At 51.6% G+C, this 18156-nt stretch overlaps 1 protein-coding gene across 4 annotated transcripts in view; it reads left to right on the forward strand.

Annotated features, from left to right (window-relative positions):
• The window catches only part of FGD3 (FYVE, RhoGEF and PH domain containing 3), a 70244-nt gene that overhangs the window by 33227 nt on the left and 18861 nt on the right, over positions 1-18156 (forward strand). For all 4 annotated transcript variants that reach the window (XM_032268510.1, XM_032268509.1, XM_032268511.1 and 1 more), the window contains exons 3-10: positions 2505-2594; positions 3616-3752; positions 5603-5759; positions 10170-10308; positions 11035-11093; positions 12765-12911; positions 14700-14792; positions 17152-17231. In XM_032268510.1, the coding sequence (XP_032124401.1) occupies positions 2505-2594; positions 3616-3752; positions 5603-5759; positions 10170-10308; positions 11035-11093; positions 12765-12911; positions 14700-14792; positions 17152-17231 (902 nt within the window). The remainder of the gene's footprint in view (positions 1-2504; positions 2595-3615; positions 3753-5602; positions 5760-10169; positions 10309-11034; positions 11094-12764; positions 12912-14699; positions 14793-17151; positions 17232-18156) is intronic.

The raw sequence follows: 18156 nt of genomic DNA on the forward strand, positions 1-18156 counted from the left end.
TCAAACTTGGAAATTTTTCAGCCATTATTTCTGTAAATAAAGTCTTTGCCCCTTTTTCTCTCTTCTCCTTTGGAACTTACATGTGCATATATTGATCTACTGGATAGTGGCTCATACGTCCCTTAGGCTCTCCTTGCTCTTTCTACTTCTTTTTCTCTTATCTGACTCTATGATTTCAAATGACTTCTTTTCAAGTTTGTGGACGTTTTCTTTTTCTTTTTTTTTTTGAGACAGTCTTACACTCTGTCGCCAGGAGCCAGGCTGGAGTGCAGTGGCACAATCTCGGCTCACTGCAACCTCTGCTTCCCGGATTCAATTAATTCTCTTGCCTCAGCCTCCTGAGTAGCTGGGACTACAGGCGCACGTCACCATGCCCAGCTAATTTTTGTATTTTTAGTAGAGATGGGGTTTCACCATGTTGGCCAAGATGGTGTTGATCTCTTGACCTCGTGATCCACCTGCCTCGGCCTCCCAAAGTGCTGGGATTACAGGCATGAACCACCGCGCCTGGCCCCAAGTTTGTGGACTTTTTCTTCTGCCTGATAAAGTCTGCTGTCAAAACCCTCTTAAAAATTTCTTGGTTCAATTAATGTGTATTTCAGCTCCAGAATGCCTGGTTTGTACCTTTTAATAGTTCTATCTCTTTGTTGATATCCTCACTTTGTTCGTGGATCATTTCCTAATTTTTTTTTAGTCATCTATCTGTGTTCTCTTTTATCTCATTGAACATCTTTATGACAACTATTTAAATGTTTTTTTTTTCTCAAGCAGCTTCATAGATCTGTGTTTCCTTAGGATCAGTTTTGGAGTTTTTAATTTTGTTTCTTTGATTAAGCTATATTTTTCTGTTTCTTTGTAGTTAATTTTGTTTCACCTGGAAGGTCAGAGGCAAAAAATGCTTGCTAAGTCTGATTAAAATGGCCCCAGTACCTTCAAGCCCTGTCTACTGTGGTACTGCAGTGATTATTTCTAACTTATATCCTTTACAGCTTGGTCTGGAGAGCTGCCTTAGACTCGTCAATGAATCTATTCAAACAGCTACCTCTGTTACCTTGATTTGTCTCAGATTCCATTGACCCGAGATGGGTCCTGGCACTAGGAATAGACTGTCTCCATTATTTTGACTTGCTCCGGGTTAGAGAGAAGCTTATGCAAGGCTCCTACTGATTAGATGTTTCATTTCTAGCTTTGATGTCTGGGCCCCAATTTCCCTAGGTCTAACTATTTGCTCAATGTTAAGGCAGTGCTGTGGAAATCTACCTGTGTATCTGGAATGCTATGCAGGTCTGTCTGTGACTGTCATGCAGGCCTGTCTGTGTGATTGTCAGGAGAACTGGCCTGCCACAATAGGGCTTTTAGGAGGTCATTAAGTCATGAAATCAGAGCCATCATGAATAGCATTAGGGCCCTTATAAAAGAGGAAGTTCGTGGGTTTGTTCTCCTCTGCTCTTCCACCATGTGACAACACAGCCTTCATCTCCCTTCTTCTCTTCCACCACGTGAGGGTATAGTGTTCAGGCCACCGTCCTGCAAGCAGGTCCGCCCTCAGTACTGTGAGAAATAAACTTCTTTTGTTTACAAATTACCCAGTCTCAGGCATTTTCAGCGAAAACTTCCACAGTGATGATTTCCAGCTTTGATTCGCCCTTTGTCCTGCACCAAGTCTTTCATACGTGTTGTTCCAGTCCAGCCTCATCACCTCCCTGCAATGTAGGTACTAGGTGGTGACGCTGATGTTTTGCATTTGGGGTCACTGAAGCTCAGAGGTTTGTTGGCCTGCCTAATGTCAAAAAGCAGGAGGAGGCCAGGCACGGTGGCTCACGCCTGTAATCCCAGCACTCTGGGAGGCTGAGGCGGGCAGATGGGTTGAGTCCAGGAGTTCAAGACCAGCCCGGCCAACATGGTGAAAGTCTCATGCCTACAAAAAGAAAACAGAAAAAAACTAGCTGGACATGGTGGTACGCATTTAGAGTGGCCCACGTGGACTGAGACAAGCCTGCCAGATGTCACCAATTTCCCTACACCTTTTGCTGAAATCTTTTCTTGGTTTTATAATGGCTTGGGTGCTGTAGCTTCTCAGCTGGTGTCTGGAATTCTCATACAGGTCTTCTGGCCCATATATTGTTATTAACCTTATGTGTCTATGGGGAAGGAGGGCCAAGAGCTGCTGACTCCACCATCTTGCTAACATCACTGTCCAATATATTTTGATGTGGTCACTGCAACTGCTCTGTAGTCGAAGGCCCAGGAGAGTGGAGTCATCTTTGAGGTGAAGAGGCTTTTGGGGGACTGCCAGAAACTACTGTGCTTTTCCCAAAATCTTCCATGGAAATATCTATGAGAACAGAGTATCACATCCCTGTCACAGTGGCCTCCTCCTGCCCCCGTGGCCTCCTCCCGCCCCGGTGGCCCCTGGTCATTCTGCACACAGAGACATCCCTTAGTAGGTGCCAATTTCCCAAGGCTCATCTTCACCAGGTGAGCTGCATCTCTTCTCTCCGCAGCACTCTGGCCCCCAGAAGCTTCTCCACATTGCCCAGGAGCTCCTGCACACGGAGGAGACCTACGTGAAGCGGCTGCACCTGCTGGACCAGGTAGCCCACAGGGCTCCAGGGCCCGCCTTAGTCGACTCCCAGAGTCTCAGTGGGCAGTGTCGGTATCTCTCAGTATTGGTTGGGTATTATAGGTGCAGTATGAATGACTTAAATACTAGACCTCAGACAAATTTAAGTCTGGTCTAGAAACTTTTTTGGTTTTGAGATGGAGTTTCACTCTGTCACCCAGGCTGGAGTGCTGTGGCACAATCTTGGCTCACTGCAACCTCCGCCTCCTGGGTTCAAGCGATTCTCCTGTCTCAGCCTCCTGAGTAGCTGGGACTACAGGCATGTGCCACCACGCCTGGCTAATTTTTGTATTTTTAGTAGAGACGGGGTTTCACCATATTCGTCAGGCTGGTCTTAAACTCCTGACCTCAGGTGATCCACCCGCCTCGGCCTGCTAAAGTCCTGGGATTACAGGTGTGAGTCACCAGGCCTGCCCTAGAAACTTGTTTTGTTTTCAGTGCTTGTAGCTCTGAGGAAAAGGCTTTGCCCCGTCACCTGTGGGACAGTTCTTCTTGGCAGCTGCATTATCTGAGCATGTGAATAGCTTCTGGATGTTTTTCTGCATAAATAGTTGGGACAGGCGTTGCCACTCCTCCCTACCCACATGACACATGGGGCTTATGAGCACAGGAAAAAAAGCACCCATGGAAGCTGGAGTTTTGACAGACAGTGCTGTCACTGTTTTTATCTCACAAGCTAGAAAAGGAAATGTGAACCTTCCATTTCACATGAGAGGTGGCTGAGGAAAGAGGTCTTTCCCCGTCCTCAGGGGACTGTCCCGGCCTCACCCACAATCCTAAGTCGTAAGTGACCTTGCATTAAGACCATGAAGTTGTCCGAACCAGTTCGATGAGAAGGGGTCAGGACGATGATTCTGAAGTTCATTAAGAGAACACAAGGTTGGGGCAGCAGCGGCCCCCACCAAGTGCCCACACCTGTGGCCGACTGTGGGGCGGCAACTGTGCTCCGTGGAAGAGGCTCAGCGGCCACGCGCGGGCTTCTCTGTGCTCAGGTTTTCTGCACCAGGCTGACAGATGCGGGGATCCCTCCAGAAGTCATCACGGGGATCTTCTCTAACATCTCCTCCATCCACCGCTTCCACGGGCAGTTCCTGCTGCCGGAGCTGCAGACGCGGATCACCGAGGAGTGGTGAGTACCGGCTGCAGATGCCCGTGGGGCCCCTCAGGTGGTCTCTACACCTGGGGTTCATGTGCCTGAGAGCCAGGCAAGTGCTGGGGGGCTGTCTCATGGTGGCCGGGCGCCTCATTCTCTGCACGGTCCTGGGTCCGATCTGGACTCCGCCCCTCCTGATTGGTGACCTTGGCCCGCCACTTAGCATCTCCAAGGCTTAGTTCCTGAGAAAGCGGATGATGCGGAATGAAGGGCTTTCAAGGCCGCACTCGGGCTCTGAGGTTCTGAAATGAAGTTTGACATTTGGAAACGCCACACAGTGGATAGTGCTAGCTGGTTTTCTTTTCCCTCCCAGCTTATTAACACTCCACCTTCGTTTAAAAAATGCTGTTTTTTCGAGCCCGGGTGCGGTGGCTCATGCCTGTAATCCCAGCACTTTGGGTGTTGAGGCAGGCAGATCATGAGGTCAGGAGTTTGAGACCAGCCTGGCCAACGCAGTGAAACCGCGTCTCTACTAAAAATGCAAAGAAAATGTAGCTGGGTGTGGCGGCACGTGCCTGTAGTCCCAGCTACTCCGGAGGCTGAGGCAGGAGAATCGCTTCAACCTGGGAGGCAGAGGTTGCAGTGAGCCGAGATCGCGCCACTGCACTCCAGTCTGGGTATCAGAGTGAGACTCTGTCTCAAAAAAAAAAAAAAAAAGCTATTTTTCCCCCTCAACAGTGGACCTCAGATCCTCCTGCTGTCCCTGTGGACTGTCCCACTGTCCCACTGCTGCTTCTGTTCATTAGCAGAGGGACAGCTCAGCACAAGTCACAATTCATGAAACATCCCGTGCCCACCCGCCCCGCACTCACCAGCTGCCCACTTTGCGTGTTGGGTTTCTCCTCATTGGGGGCTGCCGCTGCTGTTTGACTTAGGATCTCTGCTGCCTGCCCCCTACGCAGGCCCGGCTTCCCTCTGCATCAGGAGCTTGATCCTTCTGTGCCCCACAAGCCTCTTCTCTAAGCTGCAGCCCAGGAGACCACAGAGGCTTGCCTGGGATAGGACTCCGGGGGAGTCTTTTCACCTGTTCTCAAGGAGGGGCTGTGTCGATTTATAAGTCTGTAGAAGGACACGGTCCAGCTGCCGAGCAGGTTGTGTTGTGTCCCTGAGGCAGTCGGGACTGGATGTGGCCTTCTTGGTAGAGACAGGTTTTCTCCTGCAAGGCCCTGGAGACTGCTAACTCCTGAGTGCACATATGACCTTCTCTGCTCCTTTTGTAACAGCACAGGGGTCCAACGACTTACCCACCCTCCCAGTTGAGGGCCTTTAAATTAAATGTGGGCGTGCACAGTCATGGTCACGCCTTAGTGATGGCTTTGTACTTGTGGCTTTTTTCTTTTTGAAACAGTTCCAAGATCAAAGGCAATTAGTATATTTTTCTATTTCTTGAAAATTATTTGCAAATCTCCGTCCAAAGCAGCAGTTTTCATTCTCAGTACTACAGAGCTACTTTCCCTAGGACTTTGCCAGCATTAGATAGAACCATTGTTTCTAACCTTTGCCCATTTAAAAGGAGCATATTGCTATTTTATTGGTTCTCTTTGATAACTGGCGTATCATTCAAGGCTGTCTCCTGTTTGGGGTACTGGTTCTAAGCTTGCCCTTTTAACTGTTTTACAGGCACCTTTCATTTAATTGCCCAATTAACTATTTTCTACTCTACATGACATGGGGAGGAGGCGAAGGCTCAGAGACGGTGACCAGTTTGCTCACCATCACACAGAGCTGGCCGCCACCCCACGCTCCCCTGGTGGCGTTCATGTCCACTAACCTTGGAGCCCCCACTGACCCCAGCTATTTCTCTGACGATTCACTTCTTCGCAAAGGGACACGAACCCACGGCTCGGGGACATCCTGCAGAAGCTGGCCCCGTTCCTGAAGATGTATGGGGAGTACGTCAAGAACTTTGACCGGGCCGTGGGGCTGGTGAGCACGTGGACCCAGCGCTCCCCACTGTTTAAAGACGTCATCCACAGCATCCAGGTAAGGTGGGCAGCGGGAGTCTGGACACGGATATTCTCAAGATGCACAGAGCCAGGTGTTTTATTTTTGAAAAACATATTTTTTTTTTTACTCCCAAAAGTAATGTATGACATTACTGAAGTTTTGGAACATGGAGAAAATTAGTAAAATGATGGGATGTGTCCAGATGTTCTACTGATGCTCTGATCCTTACAAGAACTCCCAGAGACAAATCAGCATTCCCAAGGGAACATCGTGGCTCAAGAGGCTGTGCAAGCTACAGCATCATGAGCTGTTATCTGTTGGAACCTGGATTCAAAGGACAGTCCCTGATGCCACAGTGCCCCTCAGTATCTAGTGCAGGCATTTTTGTTTAACTGTTACATTGCTTTTTTCTTTTTCTCTTCTGCTAACAGCCTCCTCACAGCCCTGGCTGCTCTTGTCTCCTGCAGGGTTGGTCTTTTTCTTCTTGATTCACAAGGTTTTTGTTGTTGTTGTTGTTTGTTTTTGAGACAGAGTCTCGCTCTTTTGTCAGGCACCAGGCTGGAGTGCAATAGCTCCATCTCGGCTCACTGCAACCCCACCTCCCGGCTGCAAGCAGTTCTCCTGCCTCAGCCTCCCGAGTAGCTGGGACTACAGGTGCACGCCACCACGCCAAGCTAATTTTTGTATTTTAGTAAAGACGGGGTTTCACTATGTTGGCCAGGATGGTCTCGAGCTCTTGACCTTGGATTCACAAGGTTTTTATATGCTAGGAACATCAACTGCTTTCTCTCGTGCTTGTCACAGATTAGTTCTCCCCATGGATCTTTTATTTTTTAACTTCGTGGTGTTGTTTGCCATACAGAATTTATTTTTAAGTAGCTCCATTCACCACTTTTTAAAATGTAAAGCTTATTTATAAATGTATTTCCCACCACCCAAGACTATATAACCCTGTCTCTACTAAAAATACAAAAATTAGCTGGGCTTGGCATGCCTGTAGTCCCAGCTATTCCAAAGGCTGAGACAGGAGATTTGCTTGAACTGGGAGGCAGAGTTTGCCGTGAGCTGAGATCAAGCCACTGCACCCTGTCTCAAAAAAAAAGAAAGAAAAAGAAGAAGACAAAATCAGGATTAATTTGGTTTTCTTCTTGGGTTGCCAGTCGAGTTGGCAACTCCCATCTAGGCTTCAGAATGAAGAAGGGCCTACTCCGGGGGGGTTGCTCTTCCTCTGTATAGATGCTGAGACAGTGAAATATTCACATGGCCATGTGGCGTAATGAAACGTGTGTTGTGGAGCCTGAATGAGCCTTTCCAGGGTGCAGCGAAACAGGTGCTCTCCTGGCACAGGCTGTGGTTCTCTGTCCATCCCTGGCAGACCCCATTCTTGGGTCCAGCAGACCCTTAGGAGGCTAGACGCTTTCCAGACTGGGATGCAGACACTTGTCTGCAGCAGCTACCGAAGCACTGCTGTGTCCTGGACGACGTCTGCCTGGGACACTTGAGGCAGACATGGCCCCAGTTGCAGGCCGACCACTGGTGCGCGCATCCCCTCACCCTAGGTCACAGGCAGGCTGTGGGGAGGGTCCTCCGCCTGGGCCCAGTATAGTCCAGCCATTCCCTGAAGGTAACTTCGTTCCTGGGGATCCCAGGCCATATCTGCAGACATTGGTGGTGCACCCAGCATCTGGTGGGTAGGGTCCAGGGATGCTGCAAAACACACTGCAGTGTACAGGCTGGCCCACCAGAGAGAAGTCTCCTACCTGAATGTTCGTAGCACCCAGGCTGAGAAGCCCTGGCATGGACAAAACAAGATCGCATGGCAGTCAAGTTTCCCATGGCAGGTTTCCTTCCTTTAATCCAAAGCATTTTTTTTTTTTTGGCTCTTGTCACCCAGGCTGGAGTGCAATGGCGAGATCTCGGCTCACGGCAACCTCCGCCTCCCAGGTTCAATCGCTTCTCCTGCCTCAGCCTCCCGAGTAGCTGGGATTACAGGCATGTGCCACCATGCCCAGCTAATTTTGTATGTTTAGTAGAGATGGGGTTTCCCCATATTGGTCAGGCTGGTCTCAAACTCCTGACCTCAGGTGATCCGCCTTGGCCTCCCAAAGTACTGGGATTACAAGCGTGAAACACCACACCCGGCCAATCCAAAGCATGTTTTAAACTTTAAACTTTTACTTTGAAATAATTTTAAACCTTTACAGGAAAGTTGCAAACATGGCAAATTGTCAAACACTGGTAACATTTTGTCTTGCTTACTTTATTATTCTCTCTAAACTCATACAGATGATGATGACTTTTGAGTGTTTTGAGACTAAGTTGCAGGCACCGTAACTCTTTATCACTGAATGTGAACGTGGAGTATCTCTTGCGTAATCCCCGCACAGTGATCAAAATCAGGGATTTTACCCTGATGTCCTGGTGCTGTCTACTCCAAAGCCCATACTCGGATGTCACCGGTTGTCCCAATAACATTCTTGTTTTCTGGTCCATAACCCAGCCCAGGGCCACACGTTGCACTCAGTATTGCATTTGTCCCCTTGGGTCTGGAAGAGGTCTCTGTCCTTATCTTTTTGAGGGGTGCAGACTGGTTACTTGTAGACTGCCTGCCTGGGCTTTTCTGCTGTTTGTCCTCGGTTTGATTGAGGCTGTGCCTTTCCCTGGAGTGAGGCTGTACTCTTCTCCCACAACCTGCCGGGTGGAACAGTCTCTGCGTCCAGTCCTGGGGATATTCACTTGATTAAGGGCGCATCTGCCAGGACTCTTCAGGTGAAGCTGGGTTTTTTTTCCCCTTTTAATAAATTTCTTGGCCAGGCATTGCTCATGCCTGTCTGTAATCCTAGCACTTTCGGAGGCCAAGGTGGACAGGTCATCTGAGGTCAGAAGTTCGAGACCAGCCTGGGCACCACAGTGAAACCTGTCTCCACTAAAAATACAAAAATTAGCTGGGTGTGGTGGCATGCGCCTGTCATCTCAGCTACTCGGGAGGCCGAGATAAGAGAATTGCTGGAGCCTGGGAGGCAGAAGCTCTAGTGAGCCAGGATCACTCCACTGTACTCCAGCCTGGGCAACAGAGCGAGACTCCATGAAAAGAAAAAATACAAAAGTTTCTTGCAGGAAGGTACTTGGAGATTATGTCAATATCCTGCTCCTCATCCGCCCTTGATGTCTTGCCAGAAACAGTTGTCTTTATGAAGGTTGTCCACCTGGGTTTCTCTCATCCTGTTACGTCCCAGGCCTTTTTGGGCTCATCTGAGCTGGAAGCCATTCTGTTCTGGGCTCTGAGCCGAGTGAGGGTGGCTGAGGCCCTGGAGCTGCTGGCAGGTGGGTGGGGAAGCTGGTGGACAGGACGACAGAGGCAGCAGGCCCCCACAGGCTCCCCAGTGGGCATGATCAGGGGAGGCAGAGGCTAAGTAGTCGGGGCAGGAGGACCTGAGTGGGGAGCACAGAGGTGACAGGGTGGCAGCCTCCAGCATACATGTCTGAGGTTCGGATGCAGATGGAGACACAGCAGCGAGGAGGTGCTGCAGGGTGGGAGGGGAGGTGCTGCAGGGTGGGAGGGGAGGCGCTGCGGGGGGGGGGGGGGGGCGCGGCGGGGGGGGAGGGGAGGCGCAGGGAGCGGTGAGCAGTGCTGGGCAGGGGTGGGGCTCGCGGGTCTCAGCAACCGACCAGAACACTGGTGTGTTTACACAGAGGGCCATCTGCAGAAGGACTCCCAGAGCGGCTTCTAGGCATGAGGACAGGCCCTGGCCCTATACCCTGGGGGGAGAGTTGGACGAAGCTCTGCCTGATGTCCCAGCAGAGGGGTGGGGGGAGCCCTGTTTAGGCCCGCGGGTGGGTGGGAGTGGGGAGAACACACTCTTGAGGGGAGGAGTCCTGTCCAGGCATTTATTTTTTCCATCGAGGATGTTTATAAGAGAGCCAGCTCAGCCGGGCACGGTGGCTCACGCCTGTAATCCCAGCAGTTTGGGAGGCTGAGTCCGGTGGGTCACTTGAGGTCAGGAGTTCGAGACCAGCCTGACCAACATGGAGAAACCCTTTCTTTACTTAAAATGCAAAATTAGTTGGGCATGGTGGCACGCCTGGAGTCCCAGCTACCCGGGGGGCTGAGGCAGGAGAATGGCTTGAACCCAAGAGGTGGAGGTTGCGGTGAGCCGAGATCGCGCCATTGCACCCTAGCCTGGGCAACAAGAATGAAATTCCATCTCAAAAAAAAAAAAAAAAAAAATAGAGCCATCTCTGGACCAAGAGCCAGCCTGCCTGGGGTTACAGTCCTTGTTCCTTTCCTCAGTTTCCCCAGTTGTAAAGTGTGGTCTGTGTCAGCTGTGTCTTGAAGGGCATTCAGCTCCGGGCAGCCTCCTGGGGCAGTGGTGGCCAGAAGCTGGGGCGGGGCTGGCATCCACACTCGTGTCCTTGGGGTGCCTCATGCTCCGTGTATCCCCACAGAAGCAGGAGGTGTGCGGGAACCTGACGCTGCAGCATCACATGCTGGAGCCCGTGCAGAGGGTCCCCCGCTACGAGCTGCTGCTCAAGGACTATCTGAAGAGGCTCCCACAGGACGCCCCAGACCGGAAGGACGCAGAGAGTGAGCTGGGGCCAAGGGCTGCCCGGAGGGCGCAGGGGTACCTGCCAGGAACTGTGGGGGTGGGGAGAGAGAGGGAGAGAGAGTCATGGGGTTGTGGGGGTAGGGGAGAGAGAAACAGAGACAGGGGAGGGAGAGAGATGGAGACAGCAAGAGAGATAGGGAGATGGGATAAAGAGGGAGAGGGAGGGAGAAACAGAGGGAGGGAGAGCGCAGGAGATGCACAGAGACAGAGAAAGGAAGGAGAGAGAGTGAGCGAGCCCCTAACAGCCCTGGAAGGGACTCAGTGTCTTTGAGGGCAGAGAATCTCCCCTGCTTGAAGTGTGCGGGTGGACGTTGGTCTGGGGAAGGTGCTGCTAAATGCTGGCCTTGTCCAGAGCTTAGGCCCCAGGAATGGGCCTCATGGGGCAGGCACGGGCTGCTCCTAGTCCAAGGGCAGCGACCAGTGTGGCTGGCAGGGAGCCTGGGCAGGCCTCTGTGCAAGGAGCATCGGAGCCCGCTGCCTGGTGTTGGCCCCAGAAGAAGGGATGTGTTTGCAGGGGCAGGGGCAAGGTCAGGGGTAGGGTCACCCCCTTCCTCCGGGCCAGGCCTCTAGAGTGGCCCAGGCACCCAGGGAAAAGGCCAAGAGCAGAGTCAGATCCTGTCTCTGGAGGCAGCTGTCCTGGAGCCCCTCAGCAAGCAAAAAACGGGGCCACCGTGGCCTCAGGCTCACCCGTCTTCTTCCTGCAGGGTCTTTGGAGCTCATCTCCACAGCCGCCAACCACTCCAATGCCGCCATTCGGAAAGTTGTGAGTGCGGGGGGCGGACTGGCAGGGTGCCGCAGCAAGTGTGAGGGCCAGGGGCCTGTGCGCCGGCCCCTCCACCCCTGTCCCTGGGGGCTCCATGAGTGACTCCTTTACACCTCCCCCACACCCATCCCCAAGGGGTCAGCTGGATAGCCCCGCCCCCTTGCTATAATAGACCCGTGTCCTTGGTGAGTTATTTAGGCTCTGTGCCTGAGTTTCCCCATCTATAAAATGGGAGCACCGACACAGCCTGTCTCACTGGGTGTCTGTGGAGATAAAAAGAATCACTACATAGAAGGCTCAGAATAGGACCTGGTGACAAAAGTGTCAGTGCTCAGTGTTACTGTCATCATTCACTCACTAAAGCTGCATTCGTCCCTTCGTGGACTGGCTCTGTGCTCACCCAGCTCCCCAGGACATGATAGATGTGCACCCGGCCCTCCTAGTGCACACCAGGTGCTTGCCCAGCCCTCCCAGTACCAGCCAGGTGCATGCAATTCTCCACTGTTAGACATCAGCTGCACACGCAGCTCCCCAGTACATACCAGGTTCACACCCAGGCCCCTGAGGTCAGTAGTGGGCAGGTGCACACGCAGCTCCCCTGTGTGTATTCCAGGTACTTGCCCATTCCCCCAATTCCCAAAAGGCCCTCACCCCTGCCGTAGTCTGCACCTCCAAGCTCTCTGCTGCCGGCTCCTCTAGTGGCCCCTGCACCTGGTGCCACTTGCACCTCCCTGCATTGGTTCCAGAGACAGAAGGGTTAGGCAAACCCGCCTGCCTCCTGGGTGTGCAGGCTGAGATCACTCAGGTCCAAGGACGGGGCTGCTAAGGTACAGCAGGTCCAGTCTTGGACACGTGGCTGTTGCCGAGGTTGCTGCGGGCTCAGCTCTGCCTTCCGCTGCACTGGCTTCTGGCAGGGAGCTGGGCCGTGAGTTTTGACCCTGTCCCATCGCACCTCTGGTTGTTCGTTACCCACATGACCACCCCACCAGTCACCAGGGCCAGGGGAGGGTGACATGGATTGTCCAAGTCTGAGTCTCAGACACTCAACCGACCTCTCTGTGCCTCAGTTTCCTTGTCTGAAGATAACAATGGCACCCACCTCACTAGGTGAGTTAAAACATGTATAGAAGCTGGGCGTGGAGGCTCACACCTGTAATCCCGGCACTTTGGGAGGCCGAGGTGGGTGGATCACGAGGTCAGACGTTTGAGAACAGCCTGGCCAATATGGTGAAACTGTGTCTCTACTAAAAATACAAAAAATTAGCCAGGCATGGTGGCATGCACCTGTAGTCCCAGCTACTCGGGAGGCTGAGGCAGGAGAATTGCTTGAACCTGGGAGGCGGAGGTTGCAGTGAGCTGAGATGGTACCACTGCACTCCAGCTGGGGCGAGAATGCAAGGCTCCATCTCAAAACAAAGAAACAAACAAAAACATGTATGGTAGGTAGAACAGCACCTGGCTCACAGCAAGGCAGTTAGCTCTGTTGCTGTTTATCATTGTTACTATGTTCTGGGTGGTGAACCCCAGTTCATCATTCAATACTCGAGTCAAGCATTGCTCTGTGTTTTCCCTCCCAACCTTGATCAGTGACTCATTGCAAGGAAGGGCACGTCTCTGGGTCTCCAGCCACCCTCACAGACCTTTGATGTCTGAGCCCCATGTCTCTTGCAGGAGAAAATGCACAAGCTCTTGGAGGTGTACGAGCAGCTGGGTGGGGAAGAGGACATCGTCAACCCGGCCAATGAGCTGATCAAGGAGGGTCAAATCCAGAAGCTGTCAGCCAAGAATGGCACTGCCCAGGACCGCCACCTCTTCCTGGTGAGCCCAGCCCCTGCCAGCCCAGCCACAGAGCCTTCCTTGCCAGTTGCCTCACACCCAGGGTGGTGCCAGCAGGGCTCTGGCTGCCCAAGGACACGGCTCTTCTGTGGCCTCTTCTACTGGGATTCTGGCTCCCTCTGAGACCCACAGCATCCCTCCCCCAGTCATGGGGAGCCTCGCTCCTCCACATCCAGGCACCAAACTTTTGCCTGAGGCTCTTCCCCACTTGCTGCAAATATCTCATGTTTTAATCCCTCATAGCCAATACGTCTTTCCGCCCTGGAATTGAGCAGACTCCGACTTGTAGCAATCAGCAGAGCACGGAGAACTGTAGCAGCGAATCATGGTTTCAACTATTCCAAACCCTGGCTGGGAGGGATGGGGAAGGTGGGAAGCAAATATAATTCAAGACCCACCCCAGGTGCCATGGCTCAGTAGACCCACCCCGGGTGCCATGGCCCAGTAGACCCACCCCGGGTGCCGTGGCCCAGTAGACCCACCCCGGGTGCCGTGGCCCAGTAGACCCACCCCGGGTGCCGTGGCCCAGTAGACCCACCCTGGGTGCCATGGCTCCTCCATTTTCCTCTAGCTTCTAATTCTTCTTGAATAAACAATTATTTCTTTGAAAGTTTTATTTTTAAAGTTTTTAAAAATTATGTTAACTAAAACTGATTTTTGCTGTACAATTCTAAGTTTTGAAGAATACAGTTATGATCACAATCAAGTTACAGAACAATGGGTTTTTTTTTAAACAGGGTCTCACTCAGTCGCTCAGGCTGGAGTGCAGTGGCATGATCTTGGCTCACTGCAACCTCCACCTCCCCAGTTCAAGCGATTCTCCTGCCTCAGCCTCACGAGCAGCTGGGATTACAGGAACGCACCACCACGCCTGGCTAATTTTTGTATTTTTAGTAGAGACAGGATTTCACCATGTTGGTCAGGCTGGTCTCTAACTCCTGACCTCAGGTGATCCACCCACCTCAGCCTCCCAAAGTGCTGGGATTACAGGTGTGAGCCGCTGCACATGGCCAAGTTACAGAACAATTTGATCACTGCCCTCGCCCGCCGCTCCCATTCCCCTGTCCCACCCCTTTGTGGGCAAGCACTCCCCTGCCCTGGCAACCAGGGACCTCTTCTCTGTTTCTAGAATTTTGCCTTTCCTGAATGTCACATCAGTGCCACGAGATGAGACTCCTTTAGCTCAGCATGTGGGTTTGAGAGATTCATCCATGTTGGTGAATCTATCAGTATCTCATTCAAAAGTTTTGGTTTGGCTGGGTGCAGTGGCTCACGCCTGTAATCCCAGCATTTTGAAAAGCTGAGGCGGGCAGATCACCTGAGGTCAGGAGTTTGGGACCAGCCTGGCCAGCATGGTGAAAACCCATCTCTACTAAAAATACAAAAATTAGCCGGGCATGGGGGCACGCTCCTGTAGTCCCAGCTACTTGGGAGGCTGAGGCAGGAGAATCACTTGAACCAGAGAGGTGGAGGTTGCAGTGAGCTGAGATCGCATCATTGCACTCCAGCCTGGGCAACCAAGAGAGATTCTATCTAAAAAAAAAAAAAAAAAAAAAAAAGAAATGCACAATAAAGCAGCTAGTGACTAGAGTCTCCTCACTGAAAGATTTAACCCTAGTTAAAGTTACTGTGCATATCTTTTTAAAAATATTTTTCACTTTATAGCATATTTTTAGAAAAAGAAAAGGATCCAATGTGGGAAGCTCACTGGGGCCCTGGGGGTGGCCTGCAGGCAGCTCCCGTTCCTCACTTGTGCCATCCCTCTTGCAGTTCAACAGCATGATCCTTTACTGTGTGCCCAAACTGCGGCTCATGGGCCAGAAGTTCAGCGTCCGGGAGAAGATGGACATCTCAGGCCTCCAGGTGGGTGAGCTCCTCCCTCTCAAACACGTCCCCCTGGAAGGGACACTGAGCAGGGCTGGGGACATCAGGCTCTGGCTACTGGGGCACTTACCTCTGTGCAGCCTGGCAACCCTGCCTGCTTCTCCATGCCACAGACCCTGTTTGTGACCAAGGCATTATCTGGGTCCTGGCACCCCGGGCTGGAAGGGCAGGATTCCAGCCTTCTCTGCTTGGCCCACCTGCCATGTTGCTGCCAACTCCCCTCTCTGCAGAGCCTTGGAGGATGCAGGGAGCAGTCAGGATGGCACCAGGACCTGAACTGAACCCTGTCACCTGTGAGGCTAGGATTTGGGGCCCTATTTACAAACCCAAAGATGAAGCTCAGGGTTGCAGGGAGAAATCTGGCTGGGGCGAGGGCCTGCTTCTCTTGCCTGGTCCCTGGGTCCCGAGCTCTTTCCTGTCCTCCTGCACCAGGGCCTGGGGGAGAGTCCTAGGCAGCTTTGTGGCATGGTCCAGAATGACCAATGACCTTTTTCTTTGCTGTCCCCCTGTTCCCAGGGCCTATTCTGTGCCTCATTGCAGTGGGAGTTGGGGGGCTGGAATGGGTCCCCGTCCCCTGTAGGGAGGGCTTTGAATTAATGGGTACTCCAGAAATATTTGCTTAATCAAAATATGTAATCACTTGCTTAATGCCACCAAAAATCCCTTCTTACCTTGACATTCTCTGATTTCGGGTTAAGAAATACCATTAAAAATAATGACTGGCTGGGAGTGGTGGTTCATGTAATCGCTTGAACCAGGGAGTCGGAGGTTGCAGTGAGTCGAGATCTCGCCACTACACTCCAGCATGGTAACAGAGTGAGACTCCATCTCAAAAGAAAAAAAAACGTAGTGACTGACTAGGCTGGGGATGGCAGTTTACACGTGTAATCCCAGCATTTTGGAAGGCCGAGGTGGGCGGATCACCTGAGGTCAGGAGTTCAAGACCAGCCTGGCCAACATGGTGAAACCCTGTCTCTACTAAAATACAAAGATTAGCCGGTCGAGGTGGTGTGTGCCTGTAATCCCAGGTATTCCGGAGGCTGAGGCAGGAGAATCCCTTGAACCCAGGAAGTGGAGGTTGCAGTGAGCCAAGATCATACCATTGCACTCCAACCTGGGTTACTCCATCTCAAAAAGAAAAAAAATGACTGACTAGAGAAAATACCTTTTTTTAAAGGTTGTCTTATTATTATTTTTTAATTATTATTTTTGAGACAGGGTCTTGCCCTATCAGCCAACTTGGAATGCAGTGAGTGGCACAAACATAGCTCACCACAGCCTCAACCTCCTGGGCTCAAGCAATCATCCTCCCACCTCAGCCTCCCAGGTAGCTGGGACAAGAGGTATGCCCCACCAGGCCTGGCTAATTTTTTATTTTCTGTAGAAACATGGTCTCACTATGTTGCCCAGGCGGGTCTCTTAACTCCTGGACTCAAGCGATCCTCCCGCCTCAGCCTCCCAAAGTGCTGGGTTTATAGGCATGAGTCACCACAATTACATGGCTGGCTTTTTATAATAGTGAAAGAAACCACTGTCCTAGTGTTTCTCCATTAAAAAATAATCAGTCATATTTTAATTAGTTTGATATGCTAACGCAGAAGTTCTCACCCTGTGTTTAGGGAAAGTCGGGATTCTGGGCATAGCCCAGGGTCTCTATTTCCCTAAAGCCACTGGCTGGCGGTCAGATGGTTCCTGGGGGTTTGGCCTGGGGACTACCAGGAGCTGTCACATGTGCCATGGTCTCTGTGGTCTCATCCTGATGGGAGAGGATGGAATCTGAGGCTGCGGGTCTGTGAAGAAGTGACCCCATTTTCATTTGTTCTGGGCATACATTGTTGTATTTACATCTCTAATCTCAGGCCACACCTGCTCTGGGGCTCAGACATCTGCAGGGTGGCTAAGACCATCCTCACTCTTCTCATCAGATCCGTTTCCCTCCTCAGGGGACATGGCTGCTGTGGGGGCAGTGCCCAGTGGTGCCTGTGGGGAATGACTTGTCTTCAAGTGGGGTGGGTGGGAGTGACGTGGGGAGAAGGGCTGACAGGCTGGGTGTTGGAAAGTGGGTTTGGTCAACAGAGTTCCAAGCACAGAAGATGAGCAGTCCCAGCTGTGTCAGAGCAGGACCGGAGGCCCACTGTCCCCAATGGACCAACTCATGCAGCAGCCACAGTGACCTGAGCCTCTGCACCCCTCTCCCTGCAGAACTATGGGGCCACAGGCTCACCTCAGCTACCTCCTCGGGGAAACACTTCTAAGTCAGAGAACATGAGGCCAGAGTTAAGGACCTGCTAAAGTGACCAGCTTGGTTTTGCTTGGTTCTTTGTCCCTGCCCCTTCAGGTGCAAGATATCATCAAGCCGAATACAGCACATACATTCATCATAACGGGAAAAAAAAGGTCCCTGGAGCTGCAGACGCGGTACGGCACGGGCTGTTTCTAGGGAATGTCTTTAACCTCATGTCTTCTTTTTCTAAACTGAATAACCTTGCAATATATTTTTATTTATGCATGGGTTCAAGTTTAACAGTACTGTTACCAAAGCACCAGGGTTCTGTCTAGGTCCTGCTGCTCACTGCACGGAAAGCCAACCACCAAGATGGTTATTATATAAGGAAGAAGCTTTAATCTGCTGCTGGGGCCAAGGAGATGGGAACTCCTTCTCAAATCCAGCTCCCTGACCAACTAAAACTAGGAGCTTACACAGCAGGGGGAAAATGTAACAATGTGTAAGGAAGCAGGAACTAGGGAGAGCAGGAGAAAGCAATCAGGAGAATACCGGGTCTGGGCCTGCTTGTCTGGATGTGGTGACCTGGTGAGTTTCAGTTCCTTGATGGTTTTTTTTTTTAGAAGCATGAAGGTATTTTCTGAGGAAGGAACTCAGATAAAACAAATATTTAGTCTCAAGCTTTAAAATAAGAGGGTCAATTTCAGCCTCTGCCCACCTCCTGTTCAGCACGCCCAGCACACTCTTAGTCCTCTCTCCGGTACCCTTTAGTATTCTCTTTTTTTCTGAGATGGAATTTCACGGCTGTTGCCCAGGCTGGAGTGCAGTGGTGCAATCTCGGCTCACTGCAACCTTGGCCTCCCAGGTTCAAGCAGTTCTCCTGCCTCAGCCTCCCAGGTAGCTGGGGTTACAGGCGCGTGCTACCATACCAGGCTAATTTTTTGTTTGGTGAAAACCCAACAGGGTTTCACCATGTTGGCCAGTCTGGTCTTGAACTCCTGACCTCAGGTGATCCACATGCCTGGGCCTCCCAGAGTGCTGGGATTACAGGCATGAGCCACCACGCCCAGCCCCTGCTAGGATTTTCTATGCACAAGCATATATATCTGTGTTTTAAAT

This window comes from Sapajus apella, unplaced genomic scaffold, assembly GCF_009761245.1.
Source record: "Sapajus apella isolate SASKATOON/1434 unplaced genomic scaffold, GSC_monkey_1.0 scaffold182, whole genome shotgun sequence".
Classification (NCBI taxonomy): Eukaryota; Metazoa; Chordata; class Mammalia; order Primates; family Cebidae; genus Sapajus; species Sapajus apella.